The sequence below is a fragment of the Anopheles stephensi genome, chromosome 2 (assembly GCF_013141755.1).
Source record: "Anopheles stephensi strain Indian chromosome 2, UCI_ANSTEP_V1.0, whole genome shotgun sequence".
NCBI classification, from domain to species: Eukaryota; Metazoa; Arthropoda; class Insecta; order Diptera; family Culicidae; genus Anopheles; species Anopheles stephensi.
Window position 1 is genome coordinate 9,949,218 of NC_050202.1, and position 21,479 is coordinate 9,970,696.

At 41.8% G+C, this 21,479-nt stretch overlaps 2 protein-coding genes and 1 non-coding gene across 17 annotated transcripts in view; 1 reads left to right on the forward strand and 2 right to left on the reverse strand.

The window, feature by feature from the left end:
• Window positions 1-2,904: 2,904 nt before the first annotated feature.
• Window positions 2,905-7,705, forward strand: LOC118503864 (fas apoptotic inhibitory molecule 1). Of its 4 annotated transcripts, none has more exons than XM_036037597.1 (4): window positions 2,905-3,711; window positions 5,777-6,247; window positions 6,314-6,363; window positions 6,449-7,705. In XM_036037597.1, exons 2-4 carry the CDS (start codon window positions 5,836-5,838, stop codon window positions 6,602-6,604), a joined length of 618 nt encoding a protein of 205 aa, XP_035893490.1. In that variant the 5' UTR covers window positions 2,905-3,711; window positions 5,777-5,835; the 3' UTR covers window positions 6,605-7,705. The 4 variants fall into 4 exon arrangements, with proteins under 4 accessions (XP_035893490.1, XP_035893487.1, XP_035893489.1 ...); XM_036037594.1 differs by having other exon boundaries at window positions 2,906-4,740; XM_036037596.1 differs by having other exon boundaries at window positions 2,906-3,762.
• Trnas-cga lies at window positions 4,074-4,155 on the reverse strand. The gene has a single exon. It is a non-coding gene; the product is annotated as a tRNA-Ser (tRNA).
• The window catches only part of LOC118503859 (atypical protein kinase C), a 110,917-nt gene continuing 96,160 nt past the window's right edge, over window positions 6,723-21,479 (reverse strand). For 4 of the 12 annotated variants that reach the window (XM_036037589.1, XM_036037588.1, XM_036037581.1 and 1 more), the window contains 10 exons: window positions 21,350-21,435; window positions 20,525-20,683; window positions 19,801-19,985; window positions 19,514-19,720; window positions 19,104-19,414; window positions 18,909-19,009; window positions 18,594-18,788; window positions 13,312-13,427; window positions 13,006-13,132; window positions 6,723-10,569 (listed from right to left, as the gene is read on the reverse strand). In XM_036037589.1, the coding sequence (XP_035893482.1) occupies window positions 13,045-13,132; window positions 13,312-13,427; window positions 18,594-18,788; window positions 18,909-19,009; window positions 19,104-19,414; window positions 19,514-19,720; window positions 19,801-19,985; window positions 20,525-20,683; window positions 21,350-21,435 (1,448 nt within the window). In that variant the 3' untranslated portion in view covers window positions 6,723-10,569; window positions 13,006-13,044. Of the gene's footprint in view, window positions 10,570-11,744; window positions 11,802-13,005; window positions 13,133-13,311; window positions 13,428-14,738; window positions 14,861-18,593; window positions 18,789-18,908; window positions 19,010-19,103; window positions 19,415-19,513; window positions 19,721-19,800; window positions 19,986-20,524; window positions 20,684-21,349; window positions 21,436-21,479 lie in introns of all 12 variants that reach the window. The other 8 variants (XM_036037586.1, XM_036037585.1, XM_036037583.1 and 5 more) reach the window with 5 other exon arrangements.

A 21,479-nucleotide genomic window follows, 5' to 3' on the forward strand; every position in this document is an offset into this window, starting at 1 on the left:
CTGTCCTTAGAAAGTTGATTCTTTTACTGCATTTTTGCACCAGATGGGTGATGTGTGTACTCCAGTTCAGCCTTGAATTGAACCAAACACCAAGGTATCGAAAATTGTCGGTAGTTGATATCTTTTCACCGTACAAAAAGACATCAATTTTCGGGTCAAATAGTCTTTTCTCCCTGTTTTTCGGCGTGTCGCTGAAAGGAGAAAAGACTACCATCTCAGTTTTCTTTGCAGAGAACTTGATACCAAGGTTTTCAGACCACTCGGCAAGGTTGTCCAAAGTGGTTTGTAAAGCCAGTTGTATTTCGGCGGCGTCCCTGCTTGCAAAAGATATTACGCCGTCGTCTGCTAATTGTCTAATGCTGCAGTTCGGAGCTAGGCAAGAATCTATTTCACTGACATAGAAGTTATATAGCAGGGGGCTCAAGCAGGACCCTTGTGCTAGTCCATGGAAACTGGTCCGCTTTAGCTGAACATGACCATTGTTGAAATACATAGCTTTCTCCGACAAAAGGTTGAACAGAAAGTTGTTCAACTTTGGACCCAGCCCCACATTTTCTAATTTTTGACTCAGCTTGTATGGTGATACTGAGTCAAATGCCCCCTGTATATCCAGGAAAATAGATCCCATGTTTTGCTTGCGCGCACGAGCAAGCTCTATTTCTGTTACCAGAAGGGCTAAGCAGTCATTAGTACCCCTGGCTTTACGAAAACCAAACTGGGTATTCGAGAGAAGGTTGTTTGATTCCAACCATTCTTCTAACCGAAAAAGAATCATCCTTTCAAGGAGTTTCCTCAGACACGACAGTAACGATATTGGCCGATACGAATCGTGTCTTGATGGCGGTTTGCCAGGCTTCAAGATAGTGACAACTTTCACTTCTCTCCACTCTTGCGGAACGCTGTTGACCTCCAACATATTGTTAAAGATGCTTAACAGACGTTTCCTCCCTATGTCGGGCAGATTTTGAAGCAATTTGCTACCAATCTGATCCAGACCTGGGGAGGAATTTTTGCTTGATAGGAGAGCAAGTGACAGCTCTACCATTGAGAACGGTGAATCCATCCTAGGGTCACTACCAGGCGCATGTTGTGTAAAGCTTTGCGCAGGAACGAAATCGGGACAAAGCTTGTGGGCAAATTCATACAGCCACTCGCCAGAAAAGCTTTCGCTCTCATTGATGTTGTTGCTGTTTCGCATCCTTCTAGCCATTCTCCAAAGCGAATTAAGTGAAGTGGCAGGGTCTAGATTATTGACGTATCTACGCCAATAACCCTTTTTCTTCGCCTTCAACAGGTTTTTGCACGTTCTCTCCAGTCCTTTATATTTTTCATATAAAGACCTCGAGCCCGTGTCCCGGAAGGCTTTAAATGCCTCACGCTTCTTGGTGAAAGCCGCTTGGCAATCCTTGTCCCACCAAGGAGTGGGAGGTTTTTTAAATGTCCTTGCTTGGTGGGAGCGCCTTGTTTGGGCCTCAAGGGCGCACTTGTTTATGATTGAAACAAGTTTTTCGTACTCCTTGACAGGAGACAAATCTTCCAAGTCAAGTGAAAGCGAAGCGGCTATTAATTCGCCGTATCTCGTCCAGTCGATGTTCCTCGTTAAGTCACATTTAACGGGGATTCCTTCTACTGGACATCCTCCCTTGATGTAGGAAATTTCTATCGGCAAGTGGTCACTGCCGATAGGGTCCTGGATCACCTTCCAACTAAAATCCAGGGCCATTGCTGATGGACATAGAGACAGGTCCAGTGCACTCGCAACCACAATGAAATATCGACATGATTTTCGGCACTCAATACTGTCCTCAGGGTGACAAGCATTTTTTTTGGCGCTTCACTCATGTTGACCTGCATTGCTGCTGTCAAACTGCATTTTTGTAAGGCCTTCTTCCCATAAATAGCACCACCTTCATCATGGCAGGACATACCGAAATATGCTTCCAAATTTTCGTAGCTATTTCATCCTATTCCAGGAGTGAGGTACAAGGGACCCTCGTTGGGTGCAAAACAGGGTCGTACGGTGATTTCCTGCATTTCGAAACGGGGATTTAACGGTACGGGGTCGGTCTATGCCTATTTTTTCGATACCGTGACCCGGTTCAAACACTCTCACCCACCGACATGCTCATGTGAGTATGAGTGTGACTGCGTGTGACTAGAAAAAAGGACAGTGCGGTGCAGATATGTTTGCCCAATTTCTAATAGAAAAAATTGTAAACAAAAAATAATAAAATATTATGAAAATAAAATAGAAAAGAAATAGAATTAACGGAGTAAATACAAAAAGCCCATAGATAAATGAATTAGTAAGAAAATAAATAATACTAGGAAAAAAAACAGACAAAAAATCCACAAAGGTACAGCATAATAAAAAATAAACCAATTAAAAAATAGTTTAATACAAAAGGGTAAAGAAACAAACAAATGTATAAATCAATAATAACACTATATAAAAAATGAAATAAAAAAATAAATAAAAATGAGAATTAAAATGGTGTGTCCGGGATGTGAAAAATCAGAACTAGAATAAGAAGTTTTTGTCAAGTCATTACTGTTAATCAAAAAATAAATATAAAAGTTCAAATACAAAAATTAAAATAAATAAATATTAAAATAAAAAAATACATAAATAAATAAATGAAATAGGATATATAAGTTATACTTTTAATAAAAAGTTAATACAAACATAAAAATCGAAAATATGATGTTGAACCGTAAAACTATGACAAAAATATATAAATCATCTTCTTCTTCTTTCTTGGCACTACAACCTCGAGAGGTCTCGGCCTGCCATTTCTGTGACTTAATCTTACCCGTAGCAAAGTAGTCAGCGCTGCGCGTTAGGGGAGGCGGTCTTGATGAGATTTGAACCCCGGCCGTGTGAAGACCGGCGCCGCTGTCGCCTCGGCCAACGTACCGCCCCATTTAAATAAAAGAATTCAAAAATAAAGAAATTAACTGAATAACAAATAAATTAACCAAAAAAATAAATAACTCAAGATAACTGGATCAACTATTTCATACAAAAAGAAGTAAATAAAAAAATAAAAATAAAAGTATTACAATTTTTTACCTTCATTCTTTAAAATTCAAGCAATATAAAATAGTGATATTGAAAGTAGTAAATATGATTTGAGCAAATTTGCGCAATTAATACATGAATTTTTTCAAAATATGAAGTTCAATTAAGTTCACTAACCCATCGAAACCCATCCTTGCATTCAAAATATGGCAACCACTGTAACAAGATATTCTTGAAACTTCGCTTAGGTCCACGCGGGTCCCCACCGACCCCCGGAATGGTTTCTGATAGTGGAATCGATCCTGTTTTCATGCACCCTGCCTCCCTGCCAACACCAAACCATAAAAAAACTCACCCCCACTCCAATGCCACCCACCCTCTTGTGCTGTTTACTGTGTTGGTGCATGGTGTTTCCCTAGTTTCCGGTCGGTCGGGCGGTCGGGGTCACACGATACGCGAAACGACCACCTCAGGCACACTAAACAACTGGCTGGCTGGACCTTAAACCTCGGAGGCCACCTTCGTTCAGTTTGTCGGTGGTACGCGAACGACGACGAACGCCACCAACACCCAGCACTGTTGGCGAACTCTCTGAAAGGACTTGTTTTTAGCAAAGTTTTGCTCAAAGTGCAAAAGTGCGTCAACAGTTCGGGCTATTTGGGGGGATTTGTTTTTGAGGAGAGCAAAAGGTGCGAAAAAATAATAAGGTGTTAATGCCGTCAAGTTCAAGGTGTAGAATGGTAAATGAACTTGAGTCCTGGCGGGAGACGGTTTCCTATCCCCTGAGGGAAAAAAGGGAATTCTTGTCCTGGAGACATCCATCAGAAACAAATATGAAAAAAAAAATCCTAATTATAGTGAGTGTGCAGAATACAAAACAGTGAGGGAATTGTGGACTAAAAGTGCTCTGTATAAAATAATAACTAAGAATTATCACCCAGAAATACGTCAACAAGCACAATTTAATACAAAACTAGCCTAGAAGCATTAAACAAAGCAAGCTTCAAACCAAATGCTACTGAAAAAAGGAGAAAAAAGCAGCAAAAGTGTCCGCAGCCGGTAGGATTCGAACCTACGCTCCCAGAGGGAATCTGATTTCGAGTCAGACGCCTTAACCACTCGGCCACGACTGCTCGGTTGAGAGCCGACCGCTAAAAGCATGTTTGCTCATTGGCGTGCAATAACAGCCGTGAATGAATGCGAGAGATTACATTGATTTGTGAAGAGATTACGATGCCCTTCTGTACGATTTGATACGGATTTCTACGGCGTGAAGTTCGTATTGTCGAACTGGAGTATTACCGTGGCATAAATTAATTTAGTGATTCAAGGGAAAGTACAATAGTTTTTGTGTGAGAAGCTAAATGAAATTACTCTTTAATCCGTGCATGTGTTACGCGTTGAGGTGCGTCATTCGTCAAAAGCTTCTAACACAACCCAAGGAAAGCTCACGTGTCTTGTGAAAAACGGGCGTGCGTGTACCGTCATGCAATCGTGTCATAATTTTCGTCTTCAACAACTGTCCCCCCGTGAAGAGAAGGTGGTGTGTTCCAGTTGGTATATCATCACTTTCACACAAGCTGGTGCTGCCTGCTGTTCTTCTTCTGCGACTTGATTGGATACAAGTGGCGCAACAGAGTGGCACAACGAAAGCGCGGCTGAAGTGGGGATGCCATTTGCTGATATTCAATCATCGACCATATTTGCACTACACATGGGTACTATACGTGCAAGCTACCGGTGCAAATTTATTTGACTGTCATGCAAGGTCGTTTTACTAGAGGGCTATACTACGATGATGCTCCTTACATTTATTGTACACAGCTCGACAAGGGCTATAAAGTGGCTAGAACACGTTCGATAAACCAACATTAGAATCGACTGTTTGTCATCGATTGTAACTCAAATGAAAACTCTATTTTAGGTATGTTTGCTTGAGGGGAATAGATATTATCTATGGGATTGCTTTTTTAAATACAATTCTCTAGATATCATTTTGTCTTGTTCTTTGGCAATACAAAATCCAAAAAGAGCTGCTTGAGGATCTTACCCGATTCAAACAACAAGGTCTTAAATATGGAATCAGATGAATAAATAAGAGCTATTTTGAATAGAGGCTTAAGCAAGAAACTAAAAACTAGTTGCTCTTTAACGTGGACGTACTCCAAGGCTTCAACCAAGTTCAAGTTCATTTCTTGATTTCGTCCAGGAACTCCCGTTTAAGGTCTTGCTCTCACCAGGGGTCGCTCAAATAGGCTTTGTCTGCGAAGCGCACATGTCATTCAGGAGAGGCCTCGTCGTGTCATAACTGTCTGCATAACTACAGATTCAAGCATAACTTAACAACTGAAAAATGTTACCCAAGGGAGAATTATCGTAACGAAACGGAAACCGGGTCTATAACGAAATCTTATCCTATTAGACGAATCCTTCTTCTAGTTTCTAGTAGTGAGCCTTGCGTACGATGAGGTGCTCTGGTTGGGGTTTGAATCCCGGATAGACATGCTCTGGAGGACCAAAAACGCAAGCGTTAGTGTCGTGAAGAATCAAAAAAGCCTTTACACTTCAATATTTCAAGTTTCGACAGTCTTCTTAGCAAACCTCTTATTGGAACAAGCTGTTGAAGACATAAGCGAGCCGTCCTACCTAGTTTACGAGTGTTACAAGGCCTTCAAATCATGATAGAAAAAAAGCTTGACGAATTTGTCCCCAACAAATCCTACCACCTCACACTCTCTTCTCTATCCTCGACAGATAAAATGGCAACACTATAGCTTCATATTAAATCCAAATCAACACAGTATACGACACAGATGAGCAAACTAACGATGCTAAACAACACCGACATCCTGTCGAACATGCCACCGCTCGGTGGAAAGGACCCGTCCCAGCACCGGGAGGTGGTCGCCCGGTGGCGTGTCCCGATGTACGGCAAAGTGTACGAGATTGAGTTCGAGCACGGTACGGCCAGCGGGAAGCGTGTGCTGTGGATCGATAGGCAGGAAATATTTCGCCGCGACTGGATGTTCAAGCTCGTGGGCGAGGATATGTTTAAGCTGGAGGATAAGCGGTGCATCATACGGGTCGATCCACTGCCCGGCTTTCGGTACAGCTACGCACTGTTCGTGGACGGCAAATCGTACGAACAGTTTACCGAAAGTCAGGCGAAAGCGCTCAAAACGTGGGAGGCAAAGCTGGGCGATAACTTCTACCGGATTGTGTTAGGTAGGTGTGAGTGTTTAAGGAAAGCGAAATAAGAATAAAAATTTGAATTTAACGGGTTTTTTACAGAGAAAAATACGCTTAACATCTACGTGAACGGAAAGCTGATTGAGGAAAATGTACGTACCTCGATAGAAATTATTCAAGCCAAAAGCTTCCAATCCATTAATCCGTTCCCCTTATTGCCGGATGCATTCTTTCCAGGGTGAGTTTGTAGAGGGTGGCACCGATACAACGTTCGTCGAGGATGGCAACACGTTCGTGCTGAGCGCTCGTACTAGCGGCAACAAGCGGGAAGGGATCGTCCACCGGCTCACCGTAAACGGGACGGATGTGCCCGATTCTGGGACGATGATCTAGCCAGCCGGCCCCGGAACGTTCGGAAATGTCGTACACCACGCTTCTCGTTTGAAAATTGATTTTATAATTTTTTATTTGAAATAGTTTCAATTTCAGCGATCCTTTCTGTGTTGTTGTTTTGCTTTGTTCTTTTAAGTTTCATTGCCTCGATACTGCTTAGTGTCAGTTTATAAGTTAATCGTATTTTTGTATTCTTTTTTTTTTCTTCAACGAACAAGGAAAAAACAATCTCTTTTTTCAGGGGCTTCTTCAAGGGCGATGGTTAGAGGGTAGGGATCGAAGAAACGAAACGGAACACTTAAGGATCGCAAGGTTAAGGATAGTGATAATAATAAACTATACACCTAAGTGCGCAAAAGCAAAAAAATCACTAAACATTACAACTCATACTGATCAGTGTGTTATATGTAACGTTTGCTAATAAAGTTACTTATTGTAATATACTAAAACGTGGAAATGCAAAACAGGAATGTAATGGAAAGAATGAAAACGTACGGAAATCTGTTCGTATGCAGTGAAGGAATACGGTAAAGGGTTATAGAAAGTAAAGCGCGTAGACAGCAGAAGAAAAAAATGCAAATAATTGAAACGTAAATTAGGGAAAATGCAAAACCTCACACACACAACGCACCCCTATAACGCTTCGCAGCCACCCGCATTTAGCGATAATATGTTTTCCCCTTTCTTCTGATACTATCTCTACAAAAAGGCTTCGCCACGAATGTTCTGTTCTTTGTTCGTTACGGTTTGCATCTGTTTTCTTCACCGTAGAAGAACGGTTTGCCTTTCATTCCAAGTGTTGCTTTCTTTATAGCATTCCTATCCCTTTCCTTGGCGCACACTTACACTGAGAAAAAAAAATGCCGACACAAAAGCTCGCTGCCTACATTATCACCAGCAACAAATAACCGAAAACAAGGTGTGTGAATTTTAGTTACAATCGTTTTTTAGGGTTAAAACAAAAGCACGTTAAATAGGTTTGAATTTTACGAACAATTACAAGGTACATTTAAAGAATAGGGTTTCGTGTTTTTTCTTCTAAATCTCTTCCTAGCCGATTTCATCGTTTGATTTGAAAGCACAAATGCAACGTACAGGGTTTCTCATGGCCAGTTCAACACTGTAGCACTATATGTCAGCAGCATAAAATGCTGATCCGCTATCGTATATGCAATTCATCCTTGTAAACCTTCTCAACAACGGGAAAACAAATATTCAACTTCGTAAAATTACAACTCTACAATGAAAAATAATTTAACTCTCGTACCATTCCAATCGAGAGGTCTTGTAGCGCCGATCTTCCCACAGGCGAGACCGGGGATGAAATCTCATCCAGACCACCTACTCGTAGACAGAACTTGAGTATCCAGCCACGGGTAAATCAAGTCAAAGAAAGCCAGAGCGATGGCGGGCCAAGACCGTTCAACGTTATGGTGCCAAAGAAGAAGAAGAATGCTTTATGGAATATTTCAACATAAGTAATTAAAGTCTTACTGACTTTTCTTAAAAATTCGATAGAAGTTTTAGCATCAAAATCATCACAAATCATCTCAACGATTTAAAGTGTTTAATAAATTAAAGAAGGGTTTTCAACACCATATACGATGTCGGGATTAGCATTTTATACTGTTGACATACGTACGTGTTACAATGGTGAACACTGGCCATGAGAAACCCTGTAATGGAGAATGGGTAAACAAAGAACACACCTGACGCACCGCACCTTCACTAACAAGCAAACAAGATTGCAAAACATCACACTCACACAGTTCCTCCAGCGGAATAATGCTCCTTACGAGTTGCTTCTTTCTTTTTCCAGTTTTACAATTTTCTATCCCAATCGCTGCCCCCCGCTTTTAGTGATTTCGTTTTATGTAATGTTTGTTAGATTTTTTTTCCCCTTCTTTTTACCGGTGCGCTTCTACGAGAGTTTTGCATTGCAATAATTATTCATATTGTTTGTTTTCCCCCTTCTTTTTGCTATCATACTTCCTTGTGAACTCATGTACAAAAAAACGGTCCACTACAGTATGACGATGTTCCGGCTTTACTTGCTTTACTTGCTTTGCTGTGAGTGTGTGTAAGTGTGGTTTAGAGCTTTCCAAGTTGCATCAATATTAACATTCCCCTTTTGCCGAACCGAAGCCGATCATCAATGTAAGTGCTTAACTGTCTGGCTATAATATAGGAGCAGCAACACGCAATCTTTGTTCTAACAGCTTCCCTTGTTTCGAGTCTAAAATTTTTAAAATTTCCCATTTTTGCGGTTTATGAGTTTTCTTTCTTTTTTCCCCCTCCCATATTATTTCCTTGCTCTTGAACGTTGAACGTTGTTTTCTTTTTGTTTCCTTGTGCCTAACAATTCAACTACATTCTTTTTATCGGGCACCCATTTCTTTTGTTGTAGTAATTCTTAATAATAAATTTGTTACCTAAACACCCATCCATCTCTTCGCAATCAGCTATGCAACAAATGCTCCCTCTCCGCTCCCTCCCTTGCAGCAGTCGGGCATTAGCGTGCTTTCGTTCAAATTTTGATTCTTCAATCCAGTTTGGTTTTGTTTGCTTGTTTGTTTGTTTGCATAAGCCTTGCTGCCCACCCCCCCGCCCGTTACTTATCACGCCCAGAGTCACGGCTTATTATGCTGTCATTTTTTTCTTCCTTTTCCACTACTACATTTGTTAACGATACTGTGCAATTGTATGTGTGTTTGTGTGTAACTCCCTTTCTTTCACTTCATAACATGCTGCCTCTGATTTGTTATTTAACTAACGTATTGTTTAATATAAGTTATGCTCACGTGTGTGGCTCTGTGTCCGTGAGGCGCTCACCCGCGGAAGGGAGAAAAAAACGAATGGTTGTTAAGGTGTGGTAGAGCGGAATGCTTTAAATTGGAGTAAACCGATGTTCTGTTGTTTGCATGTTCTAAAAGTTTTGTTGTTGTTGCAAATTTCTATATAATTCCTTCCCGGGGGTGTTTCTTTGTTTTCTTCAATATGTAGGGCCTGTTTGATTTTTTGTTTTGTTTTGTTTTGAAACTCTCTTTTACGTTGTATGATAAGTTCTTGTTAAATATGTCTAGTATTATATATGCTAGATTAAAGTTTGTGTGTGTGTGTGTTTTTTTACTGCCAACCATTGCCCGCCTTTTACATCGAATGAGCTACTGTCATCACGGAGCATCATCATCCTCATCATTGTTCAGTGAGCCGCCTTGTCGTGGTAGTTTGTTCTTGGGGGTTTTACTGTCATTCTGCCAGTTTCTTTACTTATTTAAGACAAAAATACTGTGCATACTCGAGTGGAAGATACTGTAGAATATGAACATACAAGAAGAAAATTAATCGTATAGAGAGAGAGAGAGAGTTAGGGAAGTTGGAAATGTGGCACATTTCCTGTAAGCGTCATCGAACCAGCGGCAGTTGGATTTAACATCATCATTAGCGGCGTTTTGCTGGCATATGATACGTTCTAATTGCTGAATTTAATTGCATTTTTTTAAATCACTGCCATCTCTCTGATTAATTGAACAAAATTTATGATCGAACACAAAATTAGCACTCCCACAAAGGCTTTCCATTTCCAATGAAGCATTGTAACGCAGAATATTCTTTTTTAAACAAACAATATTAAGTACAGATAATACATAATCTCGAAGAACAACCAAAAAAATACAAAACAGCTGTCTGGAACGAGTTGCCGCTGAAGTCGATCTTGATGCTGTCGGTCGGTCTCGTCATATCGTCGTCAGCCAGAAGCAATCGCCGTCTTCACGTCTTTGCTTTCTCACTCACGCTAGTGGGGTTTTTTTGTTGTTGCAGTTTGGCTGTGGCTAAACTTGTGGCTAGTTCAATGGAAGGCAAAACATGTGCTGCAGTAGACTCTTCGATGGTGGTGGAGGTAATTGAAGAATGCTTAGCTCATCCACAACGGAATCGTAATCGCTAGAATCGTCACCGTATAGCTGCAAAATAGAGTGATCGATAAGAAGATACACATTAGTTTAGTTTAAGTGTGGGGGTAAACTGTGGGATTGAGTTGAGTAACTTCAAGGTGGGTATAATTGAAAGTAGTAGTAGTAATTGATTGTAGCAATAGTTAAATTGTAGTATAACAATGCAGCAACAGGGGAAGAAACAACTCGAGCAGCACATTTACAGAGAAGTGTACATGGGAGAGCATAGGTTTACTAAGTAGATAAGAAAACGTTTTAAACGGTGCTGACATCAAGAAGATAAAATGATTGTGAAACGGTCGGTTACAATCGGGGTAAACGGATGCTTAATAGTTCGTACCAACACACAAACATGTAGGTGCAAAAAAACATCAAGAGCCGAAATGAAAGCTTTTCTTATTTGTTTGAATTTGAATTTACAATGAGATATTTCCGTTGATTAGCTTAAAATACGAGCAAGAGCATTAGTACATGCAGCAGTGAATAGAATTAAATTTGTAACACTTTAACGAACAGTATAATTCATGTCCAAGCAGTGAGAAGTTTGTCTGCTAAGCAAAAAAGTCGTTATTTTTAAAAAGACGCATATGATGGTTTCTTTTTTGGCACATTTTCTTGGATTCGCAAGGCTTCCAGAAAGAAAAAAATATCTTGATTTATTTATTTTTATTTATGAAATCTTAAATTAAATAAATTAAAAAATATTTTGATGTAATACAAAAAAAACAGAAAACAAAACAACATTAACAAAGAACCAATTTAAACAAACAATCAATCAATGAGAAAATGCATATTGAAATATAATAAATTTGATGTAATGTTAAACATATAAAAATAAAAATAAAGAAGAAGGTAGCAATCACACAACACGCACAATTCCCAAGGAAGTGATTAAGAAAAATTGATAAACGAATAAAAACAAATAACACAAAAAATTAATGAAAAATAATGCAGAACAAAGGAAAAAATAATGAAACCATAATAGAAAACTAACAAAACATAGATATTAATACATTATTGCATTAAAATACAAAGGAATGAAACAATCAAAACGAACGACCGAAAAAAAAAACAAACAAACAAAATAACTCACACAACAACACAATTCAAAATAGTTGGGCGCATAATGAAGGTTTCCAAGGAAAACAAACAAACAAAAAACTACCGAAAAGATAAACACTTACTTTATCCCGCTTCTATTCGTCATTTATGATAGAAACTAATCCCATCTCTCGATCAAACTGTTTCACCATACATTGTTCGTATAGTGAGTGCGAGAGTGTGTGAGAGAGAGAAAGTGAATCAACATAAAAACAGAAGAAAACGATATTACACAAACACATTTACAATACTCGAACGTTCTATTATTTAAAAAGAAATGAAGTAATGAAACAATGGTGCAATGAAAATGTTATCCACTTCAAAGAAACATGGGAAAAACGTAACATCTTCACACAGACAACAACAGTTGACAAATTTGTGTTTGAAATAGAGTTAATAGAGCGGGAGAGAACGAGAGTCAGTTAAGGGATAGTCGAAGCGGTACAACGGTAGTAGGTTAGTAAAGTGAGTGGTAGAAAATGGAACACAATTCAATAAGAAGTCACTAAATTGTTTGCAAACATTCCGTGGTTTGATACGAAAAACAATCAACATTAAGCACTACTTACTCGCAGTATAGTAGTTATGTTAAGTCATCAGCGGACTCGACAACAACCAACAGACATCTGTGTAACGCTAACTGCTACTAGTGACCCACGTGAGGTCATGTTGTTGATTTAACTGCCATTTTATTATTTTTTTTTAAACTTATTAGACTCTATCACTACTTTCTTCCTTTCGAGCGGACGATTCGTCCGCTTCAACAGATTCCGTTCTGCGCTATTGTACCGTAAAGAGTCTGACTTGATCTCTGCCCTCTCAAAACTACCAGCAACGTAGAATTGGTGGCAGTAGTAGGTGAATGGAGGTGATGGTGGAAGGTATTCGTGGTGGAGAGGTGGTGGTTGATGATGATTTAGGATGAAACAACATCGGAGAGATAAAAGACAAACACAGAGAGAAAGAAAGAACATAAAGGACACCACAAGGATACGAGCGCGTTCAGGATACAAATTGATTGTTGTATGATTACACTGTTGCTTTTTAATTGAAGAAAAAATACTTGTTGTAAAATGCATTCTCTCGTGAAACGTGAGAAATAGGAATAGAAATTTCCTTAAATTGATTGTATTAATTAAAATTCGTTTAAATCAAATGTACACACACACACACAATTGAACTAAGTGAACTAATATCCATATCTAGTGTTAGTGTTGTGCCAGATAATGTATGAGAATCGTGTGATGCGAATGCTCGATCTCCCTCTCTCTCTCTCTCTTTCTGTGCAGGATGTGGTGTGTGTGAAGTGTAATGGAGCATTCTAACGCGAATCCCAAAACCTACCTGCATGTTGTATGGATGCAGCTCGCAGGATGCGTGATGTCAAACGCAGTCTTCCAACGACATCAGCAACGGGTTCACATACTCGAATCCTTCGAACTCGGATTGATCGATTTTATCGATGACGCGGCTAAAATGAGATCAAACACACAAAACCCAGGATTAATTATTTGGAAAGAGCTCAGTGCTTTCCACACACTTCATCCTCTATTGCTATTGGACAAAAAAAGAAACACAAACGCAGGACGTTGAGGAAACGTTGCTGGATCCTCCCCGGTAACCGGGTGCTCGTTACCATGAAATACTCACTCATCATCCGGCGTCAGGTGAACCGGTTCGTCGGTGAACTCCGGCGGGAAGTTTGCCAAATCACGGTCCGAGTCTAGCCGCGGGCGGAACGGTGGCGTAATTTGCTTTTGCTCAAGCTAAATGTACGGCATAAAAACCAAATTCACCCGAGCAGTAGTTAAGAGAAAGAGCGGGCAAAACACGAACAGGAATGAAAGAAGAAGAAAAAAAACAGAAAACGAAACATTCCAACGAAAAAGAGAATAAAAAAAGAAGAAAACATTGTATAAATAAAAATTAATCTCGAAATAAGCGCGCCAACGGTTGCTGGTCAGTTGGGAAACTATTTGTTTTGTATCATCACTTTAAACGGATCTTCCAAACAATGGATCGAAAACAGAGTGCGCACAATAACTGCAGTTGGCATTATTGCAGACATTTCAGCATGCCCATTGATACGTGTGCAATGCGTACATATAAATACTGAAGGCGAAAAGCAAGAGAATTACTGACATACATATTATAGATACATCTACAACCATAATTGTTTGTAACACTTACTATAACTTAATAATAGCAAAAGGCGCAATACAAGCAAACAAAATGTGGAAACAGCCAACTGAAACATAATTCTTCATAAAACAAAAAAAAATACAATAAGCTGAAAGCAAAGAATCATTAACAAGCAAAAATTATCGTTAAAAAGCTCTATAGTAAGGAAAGAAAGGTAAAGTGTGAAATATAAAAAGCATCAACTAACATACATAAAAAATCAAACACACACATATGGCGTTATTGCAGGGGGTTTCAGTTGAAAATGTAAAAGCATTGATCTTTTTTGAAGGTTCCTTAAATCTTCTTCTTTTTTGTAATCACTAATACCTCTATGAATGAGAACCGGCAACTTTGGCCATATGTCCTAGGCTCCTTACATGAAATGGTAGACACAGTTAGATGACATCGGAAGGGCTTCAGATGACAGGGGAATCTATTTACTTTTATTGTGATGTTACTGATATGATGCAGATGATATTGTAATCGGAGCCGATGATATTGAGCACGATCCGTCAGCGCTCGTGTAAGTGCGTCTGAATCTGAAGCCGGTCCTTTTGCATGATGAAGATTTTACATTATCAACTGAAACACCCTGCAAGAACTGATATTACCACAAAATTTCCATCTACTTTAAACATACACCGACATAGCCAAACCATCACCAAGCACTACAAATAATAAGGAGTCCCGTAAGCATGCACTACGAGGATTACAAGGATCGAAACACAATTGGAACGTATTAGAGTAACACACATTTGCTTCCACAGATTCACGCCGACGACGACGACTTTGTTCAAGTGTTTCAAGCCCACCGCACCACCGCAGGAGGATCCGGTAACGTTATCCTTTTTATTTTGTATCTTCATTTGCACTCTCCCACCAACACAACTTACGGATCGTCCGGTGTCAGCTCGGCCGGTTCGCGCGTGAACTGCGGATCGAAGTGACAGGTTATGTCCTGATCGCACCCGTCAAACGAAGGGATGTACGGTGGCGTCACTTCCTTTTGTGCAAGCTGTGCAATGTCCCGGCGGTTCCGGTTAGATTATCACACGTGGTGGCCCCCCCCATCGGATACCGGAGATGCGAATTGAATTATTATTGTTAGCAATAAAAAAAACCGAATACGAAATACACCGACACACACGGACGTACACACGGGATGATACGAGGGATTGGTAAGCGATATAATAATGTGTCGCGTTATATTAAACATTAATGTGGATGTTACTTTAATTTTACTTTGCTTCTATGTAAGCCGGTTCAAACGATTTCGTACGAATAAAATGTTATTCCGTCTCGTGGGAAGAATGAATAAATTCTATGTATTGTGGGTTAATGTTTGCAAGTAAACGATATTAATACTTCAATAGATACTGTGTAAGCTCTGCCAATTTTGTACTATTATGTGTGTTCTATGTCATATTTGCTGTATAATGTGTATGATAATGTGAGAATAATTTGAAACTTATTTACTAAAATAAAAGAAAGTAGATTATAACTTACAAGCAAATGAAAAAAGACATTGTATTCTAAATCGTCTGTCCCGGTCCATTACCATTTTATACACTATCCACTTTCCCTCATAACAAACTAATGCTATCAGGAGGATATTATCTGATAACAATATATCCTTGCACAGCAAAAAAGGAGGAAATAAAATTCTCCTGCACACGATAAGTTTTGAGTGCCGGCTTTCCATCTCCGAATCCTGGGACGCTCTGTGTGTGTCCTTCTGTTTTCATATCGCCCGATCCAATTAAATACTTTACCACCAAAACCACCCCCAAAGGCAGTGTGGTTGCGGTTTGGGGTCGATGCCGGTAAGCTAGTTATGCCAGTACTACGCCCAGACGTGGCTGGGAAAAAGCTCTCGATACACTCCACCGTAAGAAGAGAAGAAAAAAAAACCAGACCCATACACCTACCAACATAAATAGCCTGCCATAATCCAATTATATCTGCGCTCCTTTTCGACATTTGCGGTTAGCTTATGGTTCTTCCAGCAAAACCGTGCAAAAGAGTGCCGCTTTGCCTTCGTGCTTTTTATCTTCGGTGGCAAATCCTGCGCACACCGACACATACACACTGGTTTAGTTGGTGGTGCCTTTGGGCGACGGCAGACCCGCCGTACCCGAACCCGCCCATAGATTTCTCCGTTACGCGAGAAAATAACAAAATTAATATCCGAACGCAGGGAACATAAGCTATTGCGCTGCTGCTGCCAGTACGTACTGCTGCTGCTGTTGCTAATGCTGTTTGGTGCGTATCAAAATACCGCCTCCATTAGCGGTAACAATCAAACTAATGGTGAGCACTTTGGCGAATACTTTACCACAACAACAACAACAACTACAACCAGAATTTGGAAGCTGCTGGCAACTAGACCAGACTGGTGCAGAGGCTTCATTTTTCATCCCTTCAAACTGTCAGTAAGATGGGTTTTTGGTTAATCTTTTTTTTTGCGGTGAATGATGTTTCATGCGGTGACTTCATTCCAAAAGCCATTTCTATTTGGACTTATCAACCCTTATCATTTACGCAAGTTTAATGCAAACCGACGTTGACGTTCAACGTTCATTTAGAACATTCGCATCCTACTCATCAACTATGACAACGGACAAACGGTCAAAGTCATGTACAGAGCCTTTGTTTCTATTTTACGGCATAGCATAGCAACATAGCATAAACTATTACTGAGCACGACAAGATGGCGGCGTATTATTGGAGAATAAATAATTTAAACCTTTTGCTGAGCATATTTCACGTCTAGGGCCACATCATGAAGATACACATACACAATTCACATTAATCCTTACTATTCGCAGTGCCTCACTTTAAGTTTCTAATACATTTAATGATTATTCTGTTACCATTCCATGTAGTGATGGGTCATACGACTCTTTTCCCGGATCGACCCGGAGTCGAGTTCGTTCGTATGGGAATCAAGTTCGACCCGTGGGTGCAACGAGTGCGGTACAACCCGTAGGTGCAGCAAAGCATTCCCGAGTTCGAACCTTAGGTTCGGGTCGGCTCGTGGGTCTAACGAGTTCGGGACGAATTGTGTGTTCAACGGTTATCGAACGACACATGAATTCGGTTCCAGACCGAACTCGTCAAACTCACGGTTCCACCCGAACTCACTGCTCTCCCGAGTCTACTCGAACCAACGGTTCCAACTCGCGTATGCTTTGATGCATCATTAGGTCGACCAGAACTTATTGGAGCTTGGAATACGACCCGAACGATTCTGGGTCGCTTACGGATGGCTCTGACCCGGTAGGTTCGGGTCGACCGGTGTGTGCATCGGTTATCAAACGATCCGTGCATTAGACCGAACTCGTCAAAGTCACGGGTCGATCCGAACTCGCTGCACCTCCGGGTCGACTCGAACTCGTTGCACCCTCGAGTCAACCCAATCTCGTTAGAGCTAAGAATACGACCCGAACGTTTCTGGCTCGCTTACGGATGTTTAGCCTCCACTTTAGCTGGAGTTTAACTGTAACTGGGTTCATCATTATGCTACGTTGGTTATTTTTGTGAAACTGTAATGGACTCATTACAACTTCCATCTAATGCTCATTCTGCTCTTAGATAACGCCAACCAACTGTCAAATGAATTCTGCTGGCCGACCGGACGCATAATGGACACATTTTATCCACCGACTAAACCTCACCAAAGGCGCTGCTCTGACCACAAATAAGTAACAAATGCTCTGTCAAAAACCCACCACCACCATGTGTCATTTGGATGGATGTTCAATTAAAAATGAATGCATAACCCGTAAGTCAGCGCCAGCATCACACGGGATGATGGTACACGGACAAGGCAGGCTGGCTGTATTTAATATCACAACCGCAAATCCCTTTACATCACACAACCGCAACGGCAGCATCAGCATGCGAAAAGCTGGCTGCTGGATTAAAATTGCCCAGATTTCGCCTCGCCAACGATTTCCTACACGCACACGCACACCGGCAAAGGCAAAACCCTGTGCCAAACCGCCATATGGGGCGACCACCGATAATCAACGCGGGCATGAGAGGTTGGTCCGTGATCAATAATGGGAAATCATTTTGAGTTCTTGTCGATGAAAAATAAATTTACACACTCTTGCGCTTTCACCCCGACACAGATTCCCCGACAGGAGTAAAGCTTCACGCGATAAATAAAAAAGGAAACGCCGGAAATTGACTACTTAATGCCGGCAAATGGGTGTGAATATTAATGAGTGGATGGGTAGAAAATGGTAAATTGGCGGACGTATTCCTTTCGTTTCACGCTTAACTCTCTGAACCGAAATCAATCGAAAATTGAAACCGTAAAAAAATAAAGAAACAAACCAGCGCACCAATAAACGAATGAGTGTACAATTGTGAATACAACGAAAAGCAACAACCCGAAGAAAAAAACCTACTACCAGAACGGACATGGAGTTAACAAAGAAAACTTAATAACGCAAAAGCAGCGTGCACATGAAACGATGATGAAGTCCCCAGGGGACGGTGGATTCAAATGTTACTATCTGCTGTCAATCCAATTGTTGGGAAGTATTCTGTTCTGTATGATTTTTTGTTGCTTCCTGGTCACTTATTAATTTTCGACTGTTTCGACGAAAATTAATAAGGGAACTGTATGCTGGTTCTTGGAACTGTCACGCTCCAGCAAGATGGAGAGAGTGTACAGAGTGAAAACACCGGAAGGGCAGAATGTGTAGCGTTTGTGCGCCCGTTCCGTTCCTACATACCATCTCCCAGTCAATGCTCTTGAAGAACGAGTGATTCATGATGTCCAGGAATGCGGAGTCGCGGTTGCAGCCCAAACGATCGGCCGGGTTTTTGTTCAGGAAACCTTTCAGCACGGAGGCGGCCTTCACACTGAGCGAACGCGGTATACGGATCGTCTTTTCCAGAATCACCTGGAACAGATAGTCTTCGGTGTTCTGTCATGCGGACGTCAGAACGGACATGATGAAACGAAACAAAAAAAAAAGAAGGAAACGCGAACAACAATCTGTTGAGAATTTATGGTTCGTTATTGGATAGCTTGCAGGTCACCGTACCTGATCCGGATTCTCGGAAGCACCGGCAATGTCAAACGGACTGCGCCCCGCCAACATCTCATACAGCAGCACCCCCAGTGCCCACCAATCGACGGAGAAACCTACACACACACAATTGCGATATTATTTGTTCTGTCCTGTCTTCTCAAAAAGGTCTTGCCCTCCCCACTTTCCCCCCAAAAACCCCCGCCATACCATAGTCCTCTCCGCGTAAGATTTCCGGCGCGATGTAGTTGGGTGTACCGCAGAACGTGGATGTCGTGTCGCCCGGTCTGATGCCCTCCTTGCACATGCCGTAATCCGTCAGCTTGATGTGACCCTCGTGGTCAAGCAACACGTTGTCGAGCTTTAAATCCCGATAGATGATGCCCTTCTCGTGCAGGAAGTTCAGCGCAAGACTTATTTCGGCCGCATAGAACCGGGCGTGTTCCTCGGGCAGGCGGCGCTGTCGCTGCATATGAAACATCAGATCTCCACCACGCACAAACTCAATCACGAAGAACAGCCTGAGGCAGGGGAGAGAGAGAGCGAGAGCAAAGCCACAAATTAAGACATTCGGCACACAACCAATGCCGGCCGGACACAGTGGTTTCGCAACGTCTTACCGCGATGGCGTCTGGAAGCACGAATGTAAACCAACCAGGAACGGATGGTTCGATGCGGTCTCGAAGACGTGTTTCTCCGTCTGCACCCAATCGATGTCCTCGTCGTCGGTGACCAGCGCCTTTTTGATTACCTTCATCGCGTAAATCCGGCGTGTCTTCTTCAGCTCCACCATCAACACCTTGGCGTAACTACCGCGACCGATGACTCTGTACGGCGAGAGAGGAAGGAGGAGCATTAACATCGAATAATCAGAATCAGAGGCCGAACATTCCAGCAATAATCTTACCGGATCAATTCGAAATCATTCAGCGAGTATTGCCGCTGAGTGACTGGTTCCAGCGGTTCCTCGACGTTGTCGTTCACCTCCACCGGTACCTGATCGCAACCGTCACTCGAATGCAGCTCGGACGGATAATCCAACGGGGCCTGAATGACGTCACCTGCGCTGGACTCATCATTTGGATCGTGGTGCTACAGGTGGACGCGGGAAACGAAGCACAAGTAAACCTTAATAACATTCCAGAGCAAACCGTCCAACATAATTTCCCTGCTTTTTTGATAGCTAGAACTTCATCACCCGGATATACATCCCGTCTGTCCACGGTGACAGATGGACGAGCGGATCGGGAAAAACGGTTAGCATGAGGCGCTGAATTTAATTTCATTCATCCAACCCACCACAAGCGTATTACTATGCACCATGGGCATTTCTGCCGTTCCCAGTCCACGATCCAGAGAACGCTTGTTCCTGTATTTCTTTTCCCTCGAGGATTCGGTGGATGTAATTCAAAACGAGACTACCTCAGTAAAAACTATTCTGACGATAAGCCCGAGACCTTTAATGGGTTTAGCCAGCTGTTGTAGGAGTGTATAACTTACATTTGCAAAAAAATATTCCTCACATCCGCTCGGAACTCATATCACTATTTCCTCTACATTGGTGATATCACCATGCCTTTACCGCTCACTAAAAAAAAACCCCATCCACCCATTTGCCCAGGATTACTTACATCTCGCTCCTTGTAGACTGGTTCGACATGCTCGTTGCTGCACGGTTTATTGCCAAGCTTGTGGCACTTTTTGTGCACCAGCAGCTTGCACTGGATGCACTTGAATCCCTGCCGACCCAGACCCCAGATACGGTCATGGCAAAAGGCGCAGAAGGCTTTCTGTGAAGGAAGACGGAAAAAGAACATGTAAACTGGTGGTGGCGTAGAACGAACGAGAGAACAAAAAAAAATACACGACTCTAAGGTAAAAAGGTATACCCGCGGTGGGGCAAGCGTTCATTGCTTTGCACGAGGATAAAAATTAAATTTGACGGCTTTAAATTAACGGACTAATGAGGTTTTACCCCGTGTCTAGGTATGTGGGCTAGGCTAGACCGTTTCACGTTCACGTGGTGTGTGGCGCTACGAACCGAGTGAAAAATCAAGTCTGTGGAAAATGCTTTTCCTTGCACATTTTGTTGCTCGTTAAATTTCATCTTCGGCACCGTTATCGGCACGCGTGCACCCACACACAGAGCGCGCTCCTGGATGCTGGGCCCGATGATGATGATGATGGTTGAACATTAACCGTGCAAGGTCTAATGAAGAAAATTCAATAGTCCGGAACGGAACAGGTACTTGCTGCTGCTGCTCCTGCCGGGCTGTTCGGGCGTCCCACACCAATCGTCTTGCATCAGCAAAACAGCGAGACCGAATCAAGCTCGAGACCCGCTGCTTCTGCTGCTGATAGGATTAAGTTGCCACCGGAACAGCTTCTCCGATATGCTGGATCGATCGATGGCTAAAATGAGAGATTGGCGGTAGTCGTTGGGTGTGTATACTTACTCGATTGAATCGCTTCGCTTGGAAGATGTGTCCATTTATCCGGTACAGTTTGCGCCATCTTCGAGCTCCTCTTCGGTAGATGCTTCCTGTAAGAAATGGAGCCAAACATAGAGGGGGGAATTGAGATATA